General features: G+C 36.6%; 1 protein-coding gene across 7 annotated transcripts in view; it reads right to left on the bottom strand.

Annotated features, from left to right (window-relative positions):
* The window catches only part of ANKRD28 (ankyrin repeat domain 28), a 118,766-nt gene that overhangs the window by 26,146 nt on the left and 66,631 nt on the right, over positions 1–25,989 (bottom strand). For all 7 annotated transcript variants that reach the window (XR_010434827.1, XM_064673795.1, XM_064673815.1 and 4 more), the window contains exons 4-11: positions 16,927–16,997; positions 13,824–14,024; positions 12,961–13,048; positions 9,776–9,918; positions 8,519–8,731; positions 2,489–2,567; positions 1,931–2,045; positions 1,442–1,524 (exon numbers count right to left, since the gene is read on the bottom strand). Coding sequence is in view for 6 of the 7 variants with exons in the window: in XM_064673795.1 (XP_064529865.1) it covers positions 1,442–1,524; positions 1,931–2,045; positions 2,489–2,567; positions 8,519–8,731; positions 9,776–9,918; positions 12,961–13,048; positions 13,824–14,024; positions 16,927–16,997 (993 nt within the window). In the remaining variant the exon portion in view is untranslated. The remainder of the gene's footprint in view (positions 1–1,441; positions 1,525–1,930; positions 2,046–2,488; positions 2,568–8,518; positions 8,732–9,775; positions 9,919–12,960; positions 13,049–13,823; positions 14,025–16,926; positions 16,998–25,989) is intronic.

Below are 25,989 nucleotides of genomic sequence, written 5' to 3'. Positions count from 1 at the left end.
CTCCTCTCATTTCAATAGGCAATGCTATATGGCAAACAATTTAAAAGTTTACTAATTTGATTTGAAAAGTAGCCTTTGATGTTTTTTCACAGGTTGCTTGTCCGCACCACTTAAATGTCATTCAGTACTGGAACAAGGAAGAATGGTGTTTTGTTAAGGTCTGCACATGAATATTAATTAATTTTAAAATCAGAGATCCTTAATTTACAGAAAGGAGACTTTTCCTCCCAAAACCAAGAGGGGCACATCGTCTGCAGATATCAATCTCCACATCAACAGCACATGCTAACATGCTGTTAGTAGTATCCGGTCTTTCCAGCCTGAAGGCTGAACATATTCATATCTGCTCCAGGCTAGATTTACATCCAAGTTTGCTCAACTCATGTAAAACTCACAGAAATCACTTGCAAGTCTTCTGCAGTGTTTCCTTTGCCATACTGAATTTCTAGTAAGGGCACAACCAGCACAACATCGTGTTTGAAAGAGCCAGAATATCCCTCATTTTGAACACATCCAATAGAAATATTGTCAATTATTGGACAGTCCTTTCCTGGGGTGAATCCTTGCAAGCTTGCCCAGGACAGGACAGTAAATAAAAAGCCTTACCAGTAGGTAATTTTAGTTATATTCCTTTAGTTCTTCTCCCAGGCTTCCCTAACAAACAATATAAAGCTGGGGAAGCAACTTGCTACTTTTCCTTTTCCCCAACTCTCTCCTCCCCACTTTTCTTTTTTCAAAAAACTTTAAGTGTCTTCTGATTAATAAAGAACCATTTAGTTTATTCTTACTTTTCTTTTGTTCCTGAAGTTCCCTTTGGACAAATCTACTTTCTCAGAATTGTAATGGTTCAAAGAGCTTAGAATTCACATCAGACTCTGGCCAACAAGGGAAGTAATGACCTTACAACCTCCACAACTTCAGGGAGGAGTCAAGCAATGAAGGAAAGGAGCAGTTTGCATTGCCTGTGATTAACAACACACCACCAATGCAATAGCTTCTTAATGCAGCAGTCCAGAGAGTCTTCAGAGCTATCAGGGGCCCACTTCGGGAATAGGTAGGAATAGACTGATCTGTACAAAGCTAAAAACATCATGGAAGAGAAATAGGAGGATGCTCTATGAAGTCAGAACATCATTCTCCTTGAAGTTTCATTGTAGTCTGAGCCAGTCATCCCACCTCTGTAGCCAACTCAAAATGCACAAACACAACATTAAAAAACTTACAAACACATTATTACAATTTGGATGATTTTTTTTTCATTACTTCTGCAAACGTTTGCATTAACTTTAACTCTGGACTGTCCATTAAAAAACAAGCACCAGGTTTCTAGTAAACTATAAAGATTTTTATGTATTACTAAACTAAGATTTATTTAAAAGCTACTCTATGAAATAAAGAATGAAGTGCAAAACACATATAAGAATTTAAAAGAGTGTCTTACCTGATGAGAGGAGCTTTCTGCAGCAGTCTGAAAATCCACTTAATGCTGCCAAATGGAGAGGAAACATCCCATGTATACCCCGCCTAAGATACACCATAATCAGGTATCACAGTTTCATTACAAGTAAAATAAAACAAACATGATTGTGTGCAAAGTGCACATGCATCATGGATTCAGCAAACCACCTAAGTAGAATACTGAGCTAAATTCACATATTAAAGGCTTTCTTACAAGCTATCAGAATGCACTAAATCAGTACAATAGCCTATTAAAACTTTCAAAGCTTTTACTTCAAATACATAAAAGGAAAATCTATTTCTCTTTTTCTTGGTACAAACTGTGATGTACTGAGTAGCTACTTTAAAGTACAGTACAGGATAATCCTATTTCAAGTTGAAGATGATATTAAAAATCATACTAGTCTTGTTACTATAATAAATACATTTCTAAATTCTCTCAGTTTGCATTCATGTCAGCAAAGTTACCTACTTTGCAGTGTCAGCACCACTCGTAATCAGTGTGTTGATTAATAGCTCATGGCCATATCTAGCTGCTATGTGCAAAGGGGTATTTCCATTCTTATCTTCACAGTCTATTTCAGCTCCTATAATAAAAAGTAATTACTAAGTAAGAATATATGAAGGCATACAGACACCTTTGTTAGAAAAACAGCACTGATGACAATTTGAGGGACATTAATAATAGTCAATGAATAACTACTTTGGATTTAAACCCTACACAGTTCTCAGTTGTATTAGGTAGTTATAACAAGAAAAATAGAGAAAAGCACTGTATTATGAAACCATATGGGACAAACTTTCTACAACCCAGGAAGAGAAATCTATATATTTTCCTGCATTCTGAAAGAAAAACAGTTCTTCAGTGTAACTTATCAAAATTTATAAGCAGGTATGCCAGACCCACCAGTGTCTGTTACTGGACACTGCATCTGAAAAAAAATTTTGTACATTGCTACCCATACAAGAGGACAAAAATATCTGTAATACTGGAAAGCTGATGACAGAACTACTCCCTCCCCCTTTTTACCATTTTGAATGATGGTTTGGGATCTTGAAAATCTACCATGGATGGCTGTCATGTGCAAAGGTGTTTTCCCATCTTTACTCTGGAAAAGAAAAAAACAACCCCTGTGTTTACTTATTGCCAATAAGAGTAATCCATCAGAACTGACAAAAAAAAAATAAATGTTGTTTTCATTCTTGTTTCCCCTCTATTCCATCCTTTAAATTTTTAAATTGTTTCTATGCACTTCTGTCAGACAGATGCTGGCAATGACAAGTCAGCATGACAGACATAGCAAGCTTTTCACAAGAGCTGCACTTAGTCACTCTTCCAGCTGTGAGTGACAACTCAGTGATGCCCACTCACTCACACTTATGTCTTTAAGATAACTCTCAAGAGGATGATGACAGCACACAACTTTAGCAAAAAGCCTATGTCCAACTCTTCCCCTGCCCAAGTCTAAAATAAAACAATGCTTTAAGTTTGTTTCTTGAAAGAAAGTAGCTGTATTTCCTAAAGAGTGAATTACACAGAGTAAATTACACATTATATTAGAAGATAAAAAGCTCATGTGTTTCTTGGCAATTTCTGTAAAGGGATGTTTGTAAGCAATTTATCATAAACCACAAGTTATCCCAGGGTAAAACTATTCAACCCTAATTGGTACTATACATTTGAAATGCACATCTTAAATGTGCACTTACTCATTCACCCAGTAAAGATGTCCTTTAAGTAGGCCAACAGTAATGCATAAGGAAACTTCAAATTTTAACAGCTCAATTTTAATGCAGTTACAAATTCATTTTTTCTGTTATTATTACTTTAGGATGATTTTCCCCTTGTACTTTTTCACAGGTAATGGGAAAGCTTTACTGCAGAAAAAGGTTCCTACAAATGCACACAAAAAATTGCAAACATGGCAAGAAAATAAAAGGACTCTTAAAATGTACATGTGTACCGCACCTTTAAATTTTAAATGTTGGCTTTGAAGAGTGTGAAATGCTCATAAAACACAAAGTTAAAAAGGACAAAGATGGTAGGGGGAAGATAAAATATGAACATATGCATTGAAATATCACAAATTGCTGTCATGTGCAGAAGTGACTTCCCACCTTTACTCTCCCATTGAAATCAAATGACAAAGCTTCTACGGATGTGTTACTGAAAGTCTGCTGGAGACCCTTTTAGGGAAAGATGGACGTGGAATTTTCAGTTTTGTCACTGCACAGAGCAGCATACACCACCTACAACAATGCTATTATGGAAAACATTGTCTTCTCAGACCTAGACTGAAAGAAATAAAACTTGATAATGAAAGTCAAGTTATCTCCACATCTTTCAGCTAGTAGATTTCTTTGACCATAAATAATCCAAAAGACAACATCCACATATCATAGCAGATGCAAATAAACACAGAAAATGGGGTCAATTGTACAATCAATTTTAATTCTGTCATCGGAGGCCTTAAGAAAAGGCCAAATACATCATAAGTGACATCTTCCCCAAGCAATCTCTATGCTCTGATTTTCTTTCATCTTTCTCCCTATGGTTTAGTTCTCCTCTCTTTATCCAACCATTAACATTCTCTGTGTCCAATTACTTCCCTCCTTTAAAACAACTGTTACACATCTGATGTCTCTTTCCCTTACTTTTCTCCTTCTTTAACCTGGAGAATCTATTAATTTAAAGAAAAATTATCACATAAAATAAGCTTAGTGAAGCAACAGACAGAATAACTTTAGGGCTCAGATAAAGTAGCCTGCAGTCTCACTGGCTCAGATGGAATAAATCTGTATCTCAAAGGAAGGCTAATGAAAAGAAAGAAGATCGAGCTGGAGCTGAAAAAAAAGTAGATTCAAGTCTCAGTGAGTACATTAATAAAGTACCTTACAAGGTCATAAGAATAACTTAAGGTGACAGTATCAGAAACTAAAGAGCACAGTCGTCAAGTGAGAACCCTCACAAGACAACTTCAGGGAGATCTTGCAAAGAACAGCAAAATAAGCTACAAAATCGTTTTCCAGTTGTAAATGAAAATCCACAGTACCATCAATAACAGATTTATAGATTTACTCTGTTCAAATTTACTTAAAAATCCACTTAATATAGATTTCTAAGACAATAGATTTGATTGTACACAGTGCCTCTCTCATGTATAAGTCTCATATTCCTTTCCAGCCCAGGAATAATATAACATACAATTGTCTATCAACATATAAACACAGAACTGGTATAAAATTAAATGAAGATGATAATTCCCATGTTGAAGCCAAACTGCTAGGTATAGGATTGCATTCAGAATTCCCCTCTAAGACATTGTCACTAGGGAAGGATATACAGAGTCAGAACCAGTAGCCAACTATTTCTTCAAGCAATGAAACAGGAAAGCGCTATTTATTGAGCAAAGCACGATTTCCTGAGATGCCAGGAGGTTGGACTGCATAAGAAGACAGGTATCTTCAGAACTTTTGCTCCAATTTCCCTTTCTTTATGCCTTTAAGGCCTTCTATCTAAATATCAATCTAACTACAGCTGTGATTTTATGAGGTCAGCCAGGATCACAGCACAAGAAGAACAGCTATGGGCTAATGCTAACTTTTGTTGTCTTCAGTGAACCTCAATTAAACATGATAATAGGAAATATCACCCAAGTCTCCTCTATCACTACAGAAAACATTTACACAAAATACTTTAGACAATTTTCTTTTGCTAAGAACAATTTGCCAAGAACAGTACTTGTTGTCAGAAATAACACACAGCATAATGTGTCCTATCGAGTGATTACTGGGATATTAAACGTACTCAAGCCTTCTGAGCTCTGCTGAGGGTCAAGGGAAATGTGGATCTATCATGTCGCAGCATTCTTCCAAGTGAAATCTCACCCTAGCAACAGTTCTGTTCTAGTACCACCAATGCAAGTAAAAAACTTTTTCTATTTAGGTCACCAAACTTTCAAGCAGCAAAGGGGCCCATAAAACAATTAATACTGTCCCATTACATACTCATTTCAATGTGTTCTTCCATGCATGGAAATCCTGAATAGTGAGGAGAGAGGGCTGCAGTAATGAGCAATACTTAACAAGATTCACTGTTCCACAGTGGACACTGCCAAGGCTACGAAAACAAGCAGGAAATTATGTCCTCTGCCAACAGAGGTGACAAAAAGCATATAACATATTTCTACTGTTCTATTATCTTCTGCCACATAATCTGTTCTCCATATGAGGCCAGCACTCACAGACACGCACAAGAACTTACCCTCCATCTGCCATCAAGAATAAGAGTGTTTCCCTTTTGCTCTCCCCACTGCCACTCACAGCAGAAAGTGCTCTAATAGTACTGTCTAGTCTGCACCTAGATTGCCACCCATAACCCCTGTTACCTCTAACAACACAGAAACAGTTGCACATGGGACGAAACTATTGAACCAGCTTACACAAGCAATATAATTATGATGAAAAATAGACCTTATAACCATTTTAAGAACTACTTTGAACTTAAACCTCAGTATTTGGAAACAGAACAGAACACTGGTTTCACTAAATACTTACTAAGAAGGCCCTAATTCCATCTCATTTTAATTCCACAACTTATTCTTATCTACACAACATGCCAGTTTTTTTTTAAGGACTGGTTAATCCAACATTTATCTTTATAGGCCTTTCCAGGGAAGTAGAAGTTGACTTAGAAATTATTTTCTTTTGCCTCAGTTCTTGCACTTTTCAACAGTGCAAGTGATAAATTTTCATATACCGAGTAAGGCTGTTTACACCTTCAGATGCAAATTTACAGGCCAAATTCTGTCATACTGGTATAAATACACAGAAATGCTATTAAAAGAATTACAATGGAAACATCTTGATTATGAAACAGGATAAATGCTGTTTTCAAGCTTAAAATCCTTACACAGTCCTACTTGCTTAATTATGCACTTAATTGTTTTGATATGTACTAAACCAACGCATTTTAATTACAACAACCTACAGCTAAAGCTACTAATGCTCTTTCTGAAATGGAGCCCTCCTTACTTCTTTCTTTTAAGTCAGAAATATACACAAAGTTATGAACCCTTGCAACCCTGTATACAGAAAGAGAGTAGTTCTTGGCTTGGTAATATTTGCCATAGGATGGTTTGGGTTGGAAGAGACCTTAAATATCACCTAGTTACAACTACCCCGCCATGGGCAGGGACACCTTCCATTAGACTAAGTAGCTCAACTCCCCATCCAACCTGGCACTGAACACTTCCAGGAATGGGGCATTCACACCTTCCCTGGGCAACCTGTTCCAGTGACTCACCACCCTTGCAGTAAACGATTTCTTCCTAATATCTAATCTAACCCTACTCTCTTTAAGTTTGAAGATATTCCCCCTTGTCCTGTCATGAAATGCCCTTGTACAAAGTCCATCTCCAGTTTTCTTGTAGGCCCTAGAAGGTGCTGTAAGGTCTCCTTTGTTCTTATTTGTCTAAGTAACATACATATATAATCACTAGTATATTTAACATTGTGGGATTATTTTCATGGCAGACCACATCTTTCTGAGAAATGATGTTTCAAGAATGTAGGACAGAAGTCAGCCAATGCTGCAACACTGAACACTCGGTCTTATCCAGTCTGGGACATTATGCAGAGCATAAAGCTGGCAGCAAAAATAAACAGACTGTGACCTGGATATTTTAGGGCAAGTGAGAAATAAACCCTGTGACACAGCTCCTTACTTCTGTGGGGCACTTTGGTGATTAATTTTTCCACAACTGTGTTATGTACATTCGCATTAAATGAGCCACACATCTAAATATATGTAACAGTGAGCAGGAACATACATCTAAGATTTTTCCACATCAAAGAGCTTATTTTCAAACTACTCCCAAATTTTCAGTTGACTATGGGTTTTGTGCTAACAATAGATATAAAAATATACTTTAGCAATAGTTAGTTGAAAATCATGGAAGCAGTGATTTTCACAGTGATTCGCCCTGAAGTGAACAACAAACATCAAGATTTTTAACAGAAATGTCAGCTATTCTAACATTCACCTCCTGACCAGATTGTGTTGAAATTCAAGTATAAATCTATGAAACTTTTAAGAAACAAGAGGACAGATAATTCTCTTCCTACCACATGTGGGTGATAGTTCAGGCAATTAGACATTCTGCATAAGGAACACTTGGACTCCTCATTCCATCTCCCTAGCCCAAAACCTGTCAAGACATCAGATACTGCCACTAAATATTTCTGAATGGAGTTTAAATTTTCTTTACCAGAATAAAAATCAATGTAATACAAAATAGGAGGTCTCACATCTCTCCCCCACATCTCAAGACTTCACACTACACAGTAGAGAAGCCAATAAAAGATATAGGTTATAGTTTGTTTTTATGCTTGTGTGTATTAGAAATTCTGTCTACAATACTAGATTATAAGCAATATTCTGCAACCAAGTACAGATGTAAAAGGTATACTGATTCTACTTACCAAGTTTTGCTGGAGTAATTAAAACACCAGCTGTTAAACCTTACCATTGGCCTGATCTACTTATATTTGTATTTTTATACACCCTTCCCAAATCTGCCTGACTAATTATTCTAGGATTTTACATTATCAGCCCTTCAACTGCTCCAGTAATTAGCCTGTTCATACACATTTCTCTGAAATACCCTTGGTTTCGTTCATGTTACTTATTTATAAGGAAAACGTATTCTTTTGCATTTTTTCAAATTATTTGCTTTTACTTACATGGCTAGACTAGGGAAAACAAATTATACAGAATTCTGACATTTAAACGTAATCAAGATTGAGCAAACAGTATCATCATCCTTCTTCTTTATCCTTTTGGGCCATTTAATACATCCCATTGAGGTTTTGATATTCTGATCAAGTTCCTTGAACCAACATACCGGCTCATTTTTACAACAGTACTTTTCATAAAAGTACTCCATCTACCAGTGGGAACCTCTAAAATACTACCATAACAAATATTTTTGAAAAAACTATCTCTGATAATGATGTACTGCATCTTTAGGTGTGAATGGGTGCCTTTGGGCATACCTACCTTTATATTTACATCTGCACCGTTGCAGACCAAAAGCTCTAAACACAATGCTCCATGTGTTGATGCAGCGGCAAAGTGCAAAGGTGTAAACCCCTTCTCATTTACTTGATTTACATTAGCACCACAGTCTATGAGTTCATTCACTACAACATCTTGCCCATTGTAACAAGCTACATGGAGAGGAGTATTTCCATAGGCATTTGGTTCATTCATCTATGAGAGAAAAAAAAACAACCCAAGATTAGTTAGTAGGCAGAAAACTGTATTTAATGCAGCATTTAATTCTAACAAAGAAAGATCTCATGTCGTGAGATTATGTTTTGAAACTCTTAAAACCAGAAATTAAAAGCAAGTTCTGGGTGTAGCACTTTGATCAAGATGTGTGTCCTGGGGAAGAGCATGATTGCCTTACAAGTGAGCCAACCTCCTGCAATTGTCTCCACACCAGTTTCCTGTGTGCAATTTAAGAGAAGACGCACACGCCAAAAATGTCAACAGTGGCATACTATAAAGCATAGCACAGACCTCTATAAAACAGCATTTGCAAGTTTTCATTAAAAACATAGGTCATAGAGACTTTTCCCGAGGGGGGGTGTACGGGAGTGTATAGAAATTGAATTTGTTGTTGTACACAACATGATACTGAATTCTGATTTACTTCTCAATAAAGAACTTGAGCTGCAATCTCCAGCCTTGCAAGACTAAAATGTGATTCACAACGCAGATTTCTTACACAGTTTCAGAGTTTATTGTTAAGATGCCTTCTATGCGCAGGTACTGTAGAGCCTTTTAATTTATTTTGCATTTGAATATTAATATGGCCTTACTCTGGTTTGGGAAGTTTCTCACCATTTTTAATATTTTCCAAAATTTAAGTGACGTAAGAAAGTCAGTAACATCTATATTTTACAAACTGAAGCAAAAACATTTAATTTCCTGCACTTCAAAAAGGATTGTGTGGCAGAGCTAGGATCGGAATTCCTATTTCCTGACTTCAAGTCCAACAAATTAAGACCAAGAAATATCAAACAAAAAAACTCTACTAAATGCACATTTATTTTCACATTATTGTGCAAAATCTACAAGGTTCTTAAGTTACCTGGAAGAATGTGGTTTTATAACAGAAAAAGTATTTCCAGAGATCTTTATTCACATGCTTTCACTACACCATAACCTGTACCTAAATAAACAGTGTCCTATAGTACTAACAAAAGCATTTCAAACAATAAAAAAAGTGTCAGTTTTATTTTTCCTTACATCAACGCCAAGATCCAGAAGATATTTGACTACACTGATCATCCCACTAGATGCTGCAGCATGTAAGGGTGTATATGATTTCTTGTCTTTGCATGTCACTTCAGCTGTATGGGTCACGAGTAATTTCACAACTTCAATATGACCTAAAATAACAAAGACAAATAAAATAAAGCATCATTTTTTATTAAACAGTAGAGGGTTGTAAACTTAATAATTCTACGATTGTTATAACATGATCAAGACATTATTCATTTTGACCTAATGTGGAAAACAAAGAATTGTTCTTGTTTTCTAATTCTATCATGACCTATAAAAGCAACCTTAATCACCTCCACATACCACATCCAACAATCATAGCATTTATACTGCAAAAATAAATTTGTATGTTCAAAACACAATCTTGTCTTCTGCTTACACAGCAGGATTTTTCTGAAAACTTGAGAACTAGAGAGGCAAAGTCACTTTGCAATTATTAAACATTTACTGCAAATTTATGTTACCAACTTGAGAGACAGTGTGACTGTCAGATTTCCACTCTCACCTCAGTTGCAAACATGCCCTTTAAGGTTTCTAAATCTTAAGCAGAAACTTTGAAAAAATTATGCAAACACGAAAAGAAAAAAATTATTCTACTTTGACATAAAAACATATCCCCCCCAATCCAACTTCCTTTACTTGCAAAGCGTTTAAAACCTTGAACCAAATTATACAGGACTTAGCAAAGCCCTGTTTTCAAGACTGACTCAGACAATCCAAGAAGGAACCGTAGCCTTTTGAAAGCATTAACTGCTCTCCTAAGACAATGAGAGGAGGGTAAGAGTCGAGTTCGGACCATGAGAAAAGGATGACCAGGGGGAAGTTCCAGCTGGAAAAGGGGAGGGAAGGCAGGGAGCCCACCCTGAAGTGGTGGGCAGTAGCTCTCACTGCCAGCTTTGGGCCAGGGGCCCCAACACCACACCACTGCTGCAAAGGGCAGTGAGCTTTCCACTGGCTTGTAGGCAGTTGTGACAGTGCCTGCTAAGAAGCCATGAAAATGGGGTAACCAAAAAAATGTCATTCTTGCTCCGTTGTTAATTTAACTGCCAAAAAAGTCATCACTGAAAACACATGGATAATCATGACAAAGTCTGCTGAATAAAGTACATGACTTTAACAGACCACGATACACTTCGTGCTTTGCCTTTGTAACTGACCCATACAGACAGATGTGGGATTCTTTGTTTTCCCTTTCAAGTTACACCCTTACCTTAGTTAAAGAAGTGAGGGGGGGTACACTGAATTCTTATACTTATTCAGTCAGACATCTGTCTGACTAATACTAAGTAGAAAGTATCAAGTCCAGCTTTCAGCTTAAGCACTTCATAGAAAGTGAGGGTCTTTTTAAGAGAATTTGCAAAAGTCTGAATAGGAAGTATCTACCCAATAGAATACAGACAAAGCTATTTTTATAAACATTCAGCCACCATACTTATTTATGCTGCATGTCCGACAGCACACAAAACACCATTTTACCCAGTTATACCGATCACAACCATAAGAGTTTACCAGTGCAATGTGAAGTGATGCAATAGTTCACTTAACTACTTCAGTATTGTAGGAAAGAAGGGAAAGAGAAATGCAAACATGATACTCATCTTCTGACCCAAATAAAATGGGGACAGGAATGAAAACAAGCCCTATATGAGAGACAGAAATACAGAAGATACTGAAAGGAGTGAAAGGAATAGAGAGACTGAGTGGAACAGTGGCAGAAAGAACTTTAAAGAGAAGACAAAAGCAAAAAAAAAACCCCTGACCTGCAATGAAAACACAAGCAGCAATCAGTGGAAGACTCTCAAACAGAAGAACAACGTACTTGAGGTGAGAAGTGCTGCAGAGACATCCCAATTTGTTAATGAGGGCAACAAGAATGTTAGTCCATTTCAGTCACAGCATTGCAGCTGGACAGCAACGGAGCCGGGTGAAAAGCAGGAAGGAAGGGAAACAATGGATATAACCCTAGGAAGTTATTTATAGTAGAATGACGAAAAGCATAACTTTTTTATTCTGTGGTCAGTTTTACACGGTTGAAAAGCTTTAAAGGTTTTCTTCAAACAACTGGAGCAAGGCACAGTGGCTCTAAATTGTAAAAGAGAATGTCACAGGTTTTTTTCTTTTATTGAAGACTTTTAAAGTTTTTTCTACTCTGTTGTCTACAAGGATATTTAGGTTGATCAACATCAGTTAAATTACATTTTTCCTGACCAAACACTCCTGTTGGTAGCCTATGAAATAGCACTGACTAAAACTGGTATAAATGTAGCTTATCTGAAAAACAGAAGACTTTTCCCTCATCTAGGCAAGCACAAACAAGAAAATGTCTCTGTCCTCTCACTGACACTTGTCAGATTTCTGCCATTTCATGCACAGATTTTATTCAACAAAATTCTGCAAATAACAACCTTGAGTAAGGTGGTTGGACAGCCTGTCACAGATGTTGCTTTGCAGATATAAGTACATGAAAAATTCTAATGCAAAATATTGCAAAGTATGTTGGATCAATAACGAAAAATGCTCTTTAACTTCTGGGGTTTCAAGAACTGGTATCTGAAGTGCAATACCATCCAGCTTCAAATTATAAGTTAGGAGCATTAATATTGTGATGATCACTTCATAATTCACTGGCACATTCAAGTCTTTTCAAGTCTGATAAAAGACAATGAAGTACATTACCTTGACAGTACTGCTAGTGCATTGATCAAGGCCATGAGAATAATAATTATCCATTTCTAGAATAAGAATGCCAAGGCAAGAATTTGCAGTTTCAGGGATGAAATATTCTTTTGAAATCCAGCCCCCAGGGTTGGATTCAGGTGCCCCTTGTATTAACTGTTTACTTTTTGTTTAGTATTACTGCAAAATTTTTCACCTGTGATTAGACTCTCTGATTGAAGAACACAGTTCCTCCTTTTTAAAGAACAAAATTACCTACCTCACTTTTCTTACTCGAACAAATTGATTTTTCTCAGCACAAAAAACACATTTACAAGGCAATTTGATCTATACTGTTAATGGTTTTCTGGCAGACACACAATAACCTCAATGCTTACAATGCGAATTTTTCCTAGAAATACATAAAACCACTAAACATAAGGTGACTTTTTTTTTTACTACCAAAATAGTAATCAACTGAAATATGTACATACCCATATATGCTGCCCAATGTATAGCTCGTCTGTCTTTCTTGTCAAATGCATTAATATTGGCCCCTCTAGACAACAGTAAGCTGACCATCTAAAATAAAGAAGAGAAATCTTTTATTCATAATGGGAAACTCTGCTTAGAAAAAGAAAATCATAGAAGAAATGTGTTTCCAAATACACGTGTTTCTAAAGGATTTAGATATGCGGGGTTTTGAATATTCCATAAGCTTGAAAAAACTGGCTGCCACACCCTGGCAGCAATAATGAAGCGACTGTAAGGAACACAAAACTTCATGTCAACAAAAACATTTCTTAGTTTAATATAGCAAAGCTGTGAAATCTTTCAAATCTTCAGGTTATTACTAAGGGATTCACTAAAGCTAATCCCCAAAAGCAAGCCAATTTCCAATGTGTCTCCAATTACCTACATGCAATTAATGGGAATTTCTCAGCAATCATTTTTCAAAGCTTCAGTATTAGGCGAGTTAGAGCTTATTACATGTATTTTCTCCACATTTCAGTGACATCACTTTCCATATGTTCACTATTTACTGAATAGAAAAATATCCTGGTTTTTCCATTTTTAATTTACCCATTACTAGTTTAACTCTACTTATCTCAGTAAATTTGCTTCTGTCGTAAGAAAAGTGAAATATGTAATAACCTTTCAACTTGATGATGTAACATTTATTTTCCACAACTGTTCTGTACAGAGATGCAAACAAAAGACAAATTCAAATACAAAACAGGACTTGGGTTTTTTTGAGGGGATGAGAGAGACATGATTTTAAACTGAGAAACTAAACATCAGAAATGTGAGGGACAGAATGATGAGTGGAAAACAAATTAAGAATATTAACTTTTACCTCAACGTGTCCACTGAAGGCTGCATGATGCAATGCAGTTCGGCCTGCTCGATCAGACACATTTACATTGCTTAGGAGAGGCACCAGAGCTTCAGCACACTTCACAGCTTTGTTTGCAGCTGCTATGTGTAGCGGTGTCTGCCAGTTTTTATCACGAGCATTGACATCTGCTGAATGCTTTAACAACACCTGAACAGCATCCTGAAAGTATTTACAAAAAAAAAAAAATAAGCCCCTTAGTAAAGATCTGAAATGCCAGCCTTAGATTTAAGGACAGTATAGAAATAACTCTTTACAATTTGTTCATTTATAAACATAATCGTACGCTTTGAGATTTGTACTTTATTATAAATCCAAATTTTGGGATGTTCTCATGAACGTGAGTAATATACCCCCTACAGGATTCAACCAAATCAACCATTTCCAGGTCTTTTATCCAATTCCTTACACCACCTGGCAAATTGTTTTGTCATCACAACTGATTTCCAAAGCTCAATTAACCAACTTAGGACTTCTTCCATTGCCAAGGTTAAATGAAGTACTATGAACTTATAATGAATTTTCATCAATCTGCCAAGCAAAAGTTTTGAACTGTCAAAGTCTAGAAATGGCAAAAAGAACAGATTATTAAACGTACATTTAGAAACCGCAGATAAAACAGAGCATGGTCACGAAAAGTTTCATCATACATTGTTGCAAAACTCCTGAAAAACGTTTTAAAATATTGCACTGAATTCCATCTCTCAAAAAGATTATTCATTTCCTTTTGTTAAAATTACAAGCTGTGAAAAATTGACAAATTACACTGTAATTCTTACAGGAAGATAATAAAAACCTATTAAAATATGTGCACCCAATTGGAATGCATAAAAAATTAAATCTGTTGGCAATATCAACATGATGATGAGTATTGCATTTTACACCAACTGTGTGACCTTCCCACAATTCACTAATTGCTTTTGGTGACTGCCAACTTAGTCATGAGCACACAAATTATTGATTACCACTTTGAACTTAAAACATGTTACCACAAGTTGTTACTAGAAATTTTGAATTACAGAGTGGTACAACAGCTAGGTGTTATTCTCAGCTATGAGCAGAATACTAAGTAACTCTTGATTCTATTTATATTATAATAAATTATATTTAAAGTGTTCAAATTTCTTGTACTGTCAATAAAAAAAGAAAATAGGAACAAACATAACAGTGTACATACTGCATCACAGGCTTATAATTTGAGAAATGGAATAACTTCTGTGAGAAACTGAAGCAGATTTCATACTTTAAAAAACTAATTATATTTTAAGTCTTGTCTTTTTAAAACCAAATATTAAGAAATACCATAATCAGAACAAGGAAATTTTAGAACAGCTATTACCCCTTTTGCAGAAGAAAGCACAATAATATTAGTATAAAAATAATGTATCTCATTTTTAAGCACATATGCAATTAATGAATTTAAGAGAATTAGTGAATCTACTTAGGGCTTCTTTTTTTTTTTAATTTGCAATGTACACCAGGTGCACAAAAATATAAAGGCCTAGAATGTGACTGTCTTGACATGAAGTTGCCTTAACTTGCACAGTTGACAGCCAAGTCCATAATTCCAGAAATTTTGTAGGTTTCAATGTCCTTGTTTAATTGCAGCTGTCCTTATTTAACAAGTAAAACCATATGTTTTACGGAAATCATTATCAAGCTTTTTCATTGCAGCTTTTCATCTAAAGCCCCAAACCGATATATGTCTGTCAGCTGGAAAACGGTGCCTATATGTATCAACCATGTATATGGGCCCCTATGACTCACTGTGTTTAGAAATAGAGAATTCTGACAAGCGCCTGTCATTGGCTTTTGGGTAAATAGTCTGATTGGTTTATGTGTGTTGGTTGCCTTTGGTTAACATTTTGTTCACAATCTTCCACATTTAAAAAAATATGACCACTGCTGCATTTCTTGAAGTTATCATTTAGGCCCAGTTTGCCTGCAGTACTCCTCTCTGCAAGCATTACTGTTGTAAAGAGCTTTTATTGTTCCTCAGCTCTGAAGAATGCAGCATTTAGTGCTTCGGTCAGCTCCCAAAGGAGCAGCCTAAAAATATCTCAAGAACAAACAGCATTTGGGAATAAGGCACCCTTGAAGACTCATTTTCAAACGCTGTTTTTAATATCATGATCTCCATATAACTTAGCTATTAATGCTAGTGACAAAATACTGCCATTTATCCAGGGAATTCAAAAGGAAAAAATGAAACAAGGCTTGTTTAGATAGTTTGTTGGATCAAATACTTCAAGTTCAATGCTTGTCAAAACCAAAATATTCAATTCCATCTTCTCAAACAAAAATTTACTAATAAAAAATCTTTACTTGAGGCGTACTGAAATGAACATCATTTTGACTCAGGATCTCAAAGGAGAGAGTTTTGCATAAACTCTTCCACATAACAAGCTCAGCATTTCTCTGTTTGTTTTGATCTTCTACAGGCATTTAAATTTTTTATTAAGACAACCACAATAGAGAAACAATAACAAAGTAATTTCTTACATTATTATATTCTCACAACTATGTAACTGGTAGACTTCAAGAAACATGCTACATTTCACTTATAATTTTTAAAGTGATGTTCAATACCATTATTATTAATTAATCACTTTAAAAAAAAAAAACAACAGAGATTTGCAGGCCTTTATAGAATCATTTATTTCTTCAATGCCTGAAAAGCCAAGCACGTAAAAAACCCAAAGAAATGCAAAGACGATGCTGTAAAAACTATTAAATCTGAATTTATCTCTAATTCCCTCATGCCAAACAATTCTGGTTACCTTAGAAGCTAAGTGAACTTGAGAACACTGTGTGCAGAATCCTCTGCTAAGGAAATTGCAGAGAGCAAAGCTCAGAACTGTAAGTTTATAGTTTTTCCTCTTTCTTCCTGCTCAGGCAAGTGCTATACATATATACACACCCTCAATACGTTAAATAAACTTACAAAAACGTTCTGCAATTCCAAACATTTGGAGTAGTTTCACTTTTTAAAAAACGAACATCAGACAGAAGGTAATTTGAGATGCCTCATTTTAAAACAAAGCAGTCACAAAAAGCAACATACCTCACTACAAGATGCTACAGCTCTGTGTAAAGGAGTCAACCATTTGCTGTCTTTGGCATTAACTCTAGCTCCTGTAACAAAAAATAAAGTAATAGAAATTTAAAACGTATTTATAGGATGACTGAAACATTTTCAAGAACAGAGATAGACTTATTGGAAGTTATTTATTCTAGGCTCACTAATACAGTACGACGCAAAAAATGGAAAGGGATCTTTTCCCCAGCTGACGTCCAACACTTTGAGGAAAGTTCTTTTAACACTGTAACCATAATACTCTTCCACATCAAAGGATACTCATATTTTTACATTTGGTCATCCTCTATATTCTTTTGCACTTCCAAAGCCACATAAAAGGCTGTTGCGCAAGAAAAATTAACTCCTTGCCTTCATTCAGCAACAAAAATGTCATACTTCCACAGTTGAAACTCTCCACTAAAACAGAGAAAGAAGCTGTATTTACACCCCATGCCTCCAGTTTCCCTGTGGTTGGCGTGTCTGATGCAAAGGTATAAAGAATGAGGATGATTCTTCGACTGGGAATTTGGGAACAAGGCTTCACCACTTCACCATGTCACCTAGCCCACCCCAGGATGTCCCAGTCCTCCCTTCATGAGAGAGATATGGCCACACCTCTCTACTTCTAAAAGCATTCTAGAGAAAGAGCCATTCTTGTCCCCAGGAAACAAGGCTGCACAAACATCTGTAAGGGACACAAACCTGGGTTTGGGTTTGGGTTTTAATTTTTTTCTTAATAATAAAAGGAAAGAAGAGCTTGGGAACATTTTTCCCTGAAGGAAAGCAGCTGAATTACATTTTAACTTCCATTTTAACTCCACCAAACAAGAAAACTTAATGATTAAAGTTAATAATTTGATTTCTTACTGATACACACACACATATATAAATAACCTTGTAGGTTTTTTATACCTTGAGTGGAAATTTATCCATCCTTATTTCAAAACTTCTGAGATTTTACAGGGATAGCTTAGACACAATGTTACATTTTTGAAAAAACAGTTTGGAAATACTGTTGGAAAGAATCACCCAGTAACATTAATGCTACATGATCAGAGCTGATTGACTTCTCAGCCTAAATACACCACTTATGTCAGAACCAACTGTAGTATTTCCTATGTGGGAACAGAAGAGGATGGAAGGCCAGTCAGACACCAAATGCCAAACAAGCTGCTGGTCAAGACACTCAGCTGAGAGACAGGGTATTTTGCTCCAAGATCTGCACCAGCAAAGAAGCTGAACGACCTGACAAACAACCCTAGCAGTCTGTACAGAATCATGGTTGCATATAATAAACAAACCAAATACCTGAAGTAAATTCTCTTGAGTTTCTAGTCAGTCCATCCCTTTCGGTCTTAAGAACAGAACACAGAAGCTGACGTAGGATCCAAACTCCCAGTTAGATCTTACTTAGGTCTTCCAAACACTAGACAAAGCCTGAGGTTCTAAATGCTGGCTACAATTTCAGGGATTTCTATCTTTCCTTATCTCAATTTCAGAAGCTTTGGATGTCATTCTATTTTTCCAAGTGGAAAAGTTTTTGAAAAATAAGATTGATGAAGAGGGAAGAAAGTCCAAGTCCATTTGAAGAAAACTGCCACAATTCTAACAAAAGTTTAAGAGACTTCATCACACCATAAATATCTGCTTTTATCAAACGTCCTAAGGATCTAGTGGTGTACTTCATCACATCATGTGCCATAACAATGTACTGCATCAAGTTCTGCACGGAACTCAAGCAAAAAAAGAATTCAAGGACTCTAAAAGTCACCAGGAATGTCTTAATGACTTTTGGCAGTAAGTGATGAATGAAATCACAAATACAATGAAGTAATGGTCAGTGAGAATGTAATTAATATATCTTGAAAGTATCTGTAATTCTTGATCGTCTTCCAGGTAATTGTTGGCCTCACCTTGTTTTTAGCAGAAGAGACACCTGACTTTACATCTAGCCAACAACCAAGGAATGAAGACTTTCAGTCTGATTTCTATCTCTAATTTTAGGATACAAATGTCTTTAAAGCATTTTAAAGAACTTAAGGGAGTTACTAAGCCATTAATTACCATCCTGATTTTCCTCAGGAAAATGAATTTGCAAGACTTGAGGTCAGGCCAGATGCATCCAGGTAATGAAGCCCAAGACAGGAGAAGCACTGTGCCCATCAGAAGGGAGAAATGCACGTTTCCACTCCAAAGTGACAGTTACCTAAGCTCTAGCTCTGAGTGAAACGTGCTTAGAGTCCAAGCAGCATTTACGTGTTCAGATAAGGTGTTTATTGACATTTCTGCTACTTTTAACACACAGCTTAAAAACTGCACCAGAAGAGAGAAGGAATAAATGCAAAAAGATACTGTACAAAAGGTTTTCCCAGTGGTAAGTTAATCACATTTGCTAAGACGAAAAGAAATTAATATATGAAAGGAAATCAGAATTAGCAAAAGAAATGTCTAAGTAAATTTTAAGTGATATATCTAAAAGTACCACAGTCCTCTCAAAAGAACAAAACACAGCAGTATCTGCTTCCCATCCCATATGTGGTCTTTCACTCAAAGAAACAAGAAAGCCTAGGTCTACCACATCCCATAATTAAAACAGTGTAATATGTTATAGACATTAAAATAAGCTAACTTTTCAAATACAAAAAAAATTGTAGATTCTCTGACAAATGAAAAAAACAAAGTTGATTTTTGACAACAAATCTAAATCTCTGATGGACTTAAGAAAGACCACCAAGCTTGTTTTTTCCTCCACAAGAAAACATCTTAAAGAAGTTGCAAAATTGTTACATTGAAAGACAAAGCTTTTAAGCAATAATCAGGACAAATGTACTAGGAAAAAACACATGTGCACTATTAACGTGGGAATTGGGAGATTACATCTCTAGATACATTAAATAAAATATTTTTCAATTAACATCAAGATTTCTTTGCCCTCAAATTTCTCTAAGAAGCCAAAAATAATTTGAATTTCATAAAAGAGCTTCTCCAAACAGCCTTGCATCTGAGGACATAATCCCCCTCTAGGCTGTTCTTTACTCCCTAGCACATGATTTAGGGAAAATGTTACCGTTTCCTCCCTCCCCCTTCAGACGCTCTTGAAGGGTCATAAAGCTCCCTCAAACCTCTCAGTCCTACCACACAACAGTGAGGGAGTTTACAGCCTTGATTATCTGGGGTAATCCTCTAATCCAGACCATTGCAAACAAATGTCATAAAAATATATTACACCTCTACCAAATAACTTTTGCTTTAAGGTTATTTGTTTCATGGTTTGCTTAAAGACAGTTCGAACACATGTATGTGTGTAACTCACTGCACAACACTGCCGATGCAACATTATCTCCATGAAGCCCAACCCGCTGACGTGTTAACCAGGGCATTTCTCACATTTCAAATGCCAGTTATGCTGTACTTTGCTCTTTCAAAGCACAGTACAGTGTATCTCGATCCCTAGTGTGCAAAACGGAAAAAAAATACATCCCCAAAAAACCCCCCACTTACCACACTTCCAGACTTCACAGGCCTGTCTTAAAAAGTTTATTAAAACTTCTCAAATATTTATTTGTTCACTGTAAAGTTTTTTTATATTTCACTTCTTTTAATGCCATAGAGTTTGCAGGAAAAGGATTAGGGGGCTTGCCAGTGAGATCAAGCACAATACTGCAACACAGATACTCAACTTGAACTTAAGAGCCAATCACGTAAATGACCCTCACTTAAAACTGAACCCTCCAAACAAACCAAATTATTCTTCCACATTGGAGCACTAAACCAAAACATTCAAGATCATTCCTTTCACCACCAATTTGGCTTGTACAGCCTAGTAAGTTCACACATTTAGGCAAATATAAAAGCAGGACTTTTGCTCTGTAAAAGGTGGGGAGGAATTATAGAGAAGTAAAATTCAGGGATGAGGGAAGAAAATTATGTAATACATTTCATCTTGCCAAGTTGCATTCACAAGACTGACAATTAGAAAGACATGTTTATTTAATAAATATAGCACAGAAGCTATTGAAAACCTCAGTGATGCTTACTTTTAGCAAGTTTATGTTTCAAGAGGCCCATTTTCCAACTGAATACATACGCTGATTTACAGACTGATTTACAGGTTTTAATTCTATCAATCTGTATCTGACAGTTGCATATTTAAATGTGCTATTAGCCACCAATTCCTGGACGTATGTTTCTGCACTCCGATTGCTACTCCTTGGTGTCCATGTCCTTACGTTCAAGTAAGAGCTAGCACCGCAACCACCCCCTGGAGAGACAGGCAAGGAATGACTGGGCAGAAAATGCTGCAAGGAGCAACTCCACACCTCCTCCTTCACTCATCAAGTGCCATACAACTACATAGCCATGTCTCTCACTTCACCTCTGTGTTTCTCTCCTAAGAACTTTTTCTGTGACTCTCCTCCCGAGCTCCTCCGCACCAGAACTCCTCCTATTTGTAAATGTCCTCAGAAGACTAATGAATGCAGTGGCTGCATTAGCTGCATGCCACTAGTTGGAAATAGATCCAGAAAAGAAATACAACAGAACTGACATGACATTTTCATCTTTGCTCACAGTACTGACTTAAGTACTGAATCGCCTTCCACTGTTCTGTTTGCAGTCTGTATTTTTAGACTTCCAAGGATGGTATTTTCCTTTGTTATTGTACAAGATGTGCTAGGACTGAACAATATCATAATATAAGCAAAGAAAGCAAAAGTGCTTTCATTCAATTATGCAATACAGACACCCAGTATTTGAAGCTCTGAAATGTTTATTTAGGAGTAAAACATGTAAATAAGATCTTCAGAGTGCATTTAAGGAAGTAACAAGCTTTGTCTTAACAACTAGTATACTGAAATAACCCTAGGAATTATCTTGGCAGAAATTAGGAAAATTTCAGGTATAAATCACTGAGAGTAACTAGCAGTCCAACTGTAATTAGATGCTATTTTATTCCTGACAGCCAGTAATAGCTTCAGAAGTTTTTCCTTTTAAATTATCCACTATTTTATCTAGAGACAATGACCTTGGAAGCACTTAAGATGGCCAGCAGAAATTCTCAGACTACACTGAGGAATAAACAGATAGAGAAGAATACTATTCCTTAGATAGAAAAATATGTGAACAGTCAGAAGGAGATACAGAAGAAGTTTTTAAAGTAAAAGAAGATTTGAGATATGAATTGGAACAATCAGAAATTGAGGGTAATTTCCTATTGAAAACTTTGATACTTGTAAAATAATTGCTGCAAAAATAATGAATAAGACCTTATTGAGAGAAAGCTGTTTGCTATTTATAGGCTAAATGCCTAGAAAAGTAACAAAAAATCTGTGAGGAACAGGACTGGAATCTTTTGACCAGTCACAATGATGCTTCTTCAACAACAGTTTTTCTTTTTATTGTTTAAGAAACAAAAAAACAAAACTGCCCCAAAACAACCCCACAAAAACAAAAAACACATAAAGATACACAAAAGAGAGGAGAACCACAGTCAAGTCAAAGCCATCCTTCCGGGACTTTACTGATTTTCAATACTGGAAGTTAATTTCCTTTCAGAACAGTTTCTGTCACATCTTCTCAGCCACCACCTCCTTGAGCTTCAGAGAGCAACAGGAGGTCCTCTGACTCCCCGAGCTACTGAATGCTTCTACCTTTTCCTAACTCAGCTTAATTTTCTCTCTTAAAGAGCATCAGAGCTACTTTCTTCACAGCAACTGACTGTTACTGCTGCCAGGGGGAAGTTAGGACAGCTCGAAAAAGAAAATGTCAGACAATATCGCCGTCAAAAGAAGAGGAAGTGGCTGAAAGATGCAGCCAGCGTAAAAGCAGCCCCCGTGAAACGCCTTCTGTGTGGGGGTACATCTGCAATCCAAACAAAGGGAGCTTCATGCAGCTGGGATTCTGCAGCACTAGCCTTCCAACAGCTGAGCTGTGTGACTGTCATTGCATGGATTTTTAATACTCGCATAGCTTCAGAATTAAAAAAAACACAGGTAGAGTTCCGTAACAATGGAGGGCCTTTACTATCTTCCAAAATCTGTTATTACTATAATGATAGTTTTCCAGTATCAGGAAGATTCTTACATTTTCCAGCTGGCCCAGAGGAAACAAAAACTCATGGGCTGCCAAACCTTAATGGGATTGAGTTTGGCCACAGTCGTGTAACACTGAGCTTCATGCAGAGAAAATTTTGGGTTAAACAAACAGAAATGTGTTGAGTTAGTATTAAAGCATCAATGCAATATAGTAACTAAATCTATTCAAAAGAAAACAACCAACAATTCAAATGTTAATTTTTATGAATTACGTTGATTTCAGTGAAAGCAATAATAGTTTGCGTGGTATTTTAAAGAAAACAAATGGAAAAAGTTAGTAATCACAAGAACACATTATGTGATCACATTAATCTGTTCTGCTTCTCACATGTCACTTCCCAGCAGAGTAGACTCTGATGGTATCAAACATTATAGGACAAACAGAGAGAATAGAAGTTCACATGCAGGACTTAAAAAGGGTTTGATCTTTTTAGTCCCCACTTCTTGGAAAGAACAAAAAGTTGGACATTCAGTTCATTAAAACTTAATTATTAAATTTTTCTAATTGTCAGTAGTTTGCCATCACTTAAACAATTAAAGTCAGCACAATTATGCAAAGCAGACAGATGTACTTGTGTGCTAGGATGCAGAGCTGGACATAGGTCATAAAAATACAATTGTGATGAGTATTACAACTCTTTCCAGAGTAATACAAAAAAGAAAATGCTTCTCAAATTATAATTCTCAAGTGACTAAAATACAAACTTCTGTTCCATCCTTCTGGGCGCTATAAACAACGATTTTCATGCCTCTTCTTTATTTACTGGTCACCTCCCTACCTAACAAACTTAGGAATGTTAATTGCTTATCAAGCTACAATCTAACAGTGAGAGATTATTTGAACATTTAGACTTCCACAGACCACAGTGGTATGACAATCTGTTGGTAAGACATTCACATCCTCAGGGGACAAGTTATTAGTGTTCAGTGAAACACTATCCCAAAATAAAAAACAAAAGGCAATCTAAATGTCCAGCCCCAAACTGGAGTCACTGAAGCAATCTCTTTGATGTTTGGAGCCTGTAGCCAAATCATCACCTTCAGATCCCTTGCCCAGGTGAAAGACTACAACAGGAGAGGTCAGAAACCTTAAGGTTTGGTAGGAAAATATCTCAAGAATTCAAAGACTAACTAAGAATGCTCCTAAGACTGAAATCTTACTCCACAAAAGTCTGCAAAAAGGCTTCATCAGTTATATCTTCAGTATGTGCAATATGGGTTGCTTACGTCTGTAGCAAAGTAATATATACACATTGTGACAGTAACATGTGATCCAGAATACACACTCGAAAGCAACGTGAATTCCCTGGAGCAGGATGCAAAAGACATTCCAATCAAATTAAAAAAACTATATGTAGGTAAGATGGTAACACTTTAAGAATAGAGAATAATGAGAAAGAATTAGCTAAGAGCCACAGAGTAGTGGAAAGATTAAGACTGACTTCAGTAATTTTGAGGTTCAGTTTGAAGAAAGAATAAAAACAAAGCAAACGGTCTTTGTAGGATAGCTTGCATGCACAGCAGGAAAACTGTAAAGTGGTTCCTAGTAACATTCCAGCAAAGCTATGTTAGAGGACATTACAAGTTGTAAAGAAAAGCTCTCACAAGGTGAGAAATGCTAGGATGAAAGTAGCCTACATTTAATTCAATCCCTGGTGCACGTATGTTGCAATGGGTCAATTTAAGTCACAGACAATTTTTACATGCAAATTTACTGCACAGAGGAGATGGTTGTTCAGAAATGCTATGTATTCAACAAACTACTTTCCTCATTGTTCAAGAAGAGATCTTGCAACACAGCAAGTGTTCTTCAAACCTTGCTGTGGTAACACATGTTCTTTATTTGCTCTGTAATGCTAATCTATTATGACAAAATGTAACATTACACATCTGTCTCGAAGGAGAGATTTGATTTCCAGCTGAAACACAACAGATGAATTTTCCCTATCTTTATGAAATGGAGAGGATAAATACACTTAACCTCTGTTCCCTGTCTTCCAATTAAGAGAGTTAAAAGACAAATCCTAGCTTGTGCATTTTGAGACACCTAGACCTGATTTCTCAGAGAAGAAGCTAGTTAGCACTTCTGATACAGCTGAGTGCTCACACTTCACCAACCACAAAGATTTCAAATCCAGCATTCAGAAATGAAGAAAACTAAATTAGTGACTACTTTTTAGAGCCTACTTTAAGAGGTTTGCCTAAAACCACTGCCTGCAAACAGGTAATACATAGATTCATACTCGAGTATAACACAGCCTTTGAAACTGAACAGCCTGAACACCAGACACCACTTTCATCCTGCAATTAATGCCCCTCTTCATTCACTTGCAAATGTGTCAACAACTCATACCTACTTGTGCATCCCTCACCATACCACCCTGGTTCACTCCCAGCGCAGTCTCTCCCTGTGCCTTTCAGGAGGCTGTGCCTCTACAGCAGGGCACAACGTGTTACTGAAGTCCATAGCACAGCGCATGAGTGCAGCAAGGTTACACTGACACTGCCTATACAATCCACAGCTTTCGAAGCTTTTGATTTGCAACTTTCTAATGCATTGTTTTGCTGTAAGCAAATCTTGATTTTCATTAAAGTGCTATCTGAGATGTATCAATGCCTTCCAGTCTTCCTGACCAATCTGCAGACACTGCAGCACCCCACAAGCTTGGCTCCATGCAACTGCTCAACTTCGGACTATTCGTACAGCCCTAATTCTTAGTGCTTCACTTCCCTTCTTTGTTCTCCATTTCTCCTTACACTTAACCCCAGGCTATGTGCCCAAATAGCATGACTAACCTTTCATCCCCCCATCAGGATCTTATTTCATTCCCATCTGAACTAGAATCTCGCTCCTTTCCATAAGCTCTTTGCCTGAGAGAGGTCTACTTTCTTCAATCACAGTTCTGGTAAATGGACTCTGTTCACCCAAACTAGAAAGAAAATTCACCCTCAGAAG

The sequence above is a fragment of the Pseudopipra pipra genome, chromosome 1 (assembly GCF_036250125.1).
Source record: "Pseudopipra pipra isolate bDixPip1 chromosome 1, bDixPip1.hap1, whole genome shotgun sequence".
In the NCBI taxonomy this organism is placed as follows: Eukaryota; Metazoa; Chordata; class Aves; order Passeriformes; family Pipridae; genus Pseudopipra; species Pseudopipra pipra.
The sequence above is the reverse complement of the archived record's forward strand: the minus strand, read 5'-3'. Positions and strand labels throughout refer to the sequence as shown.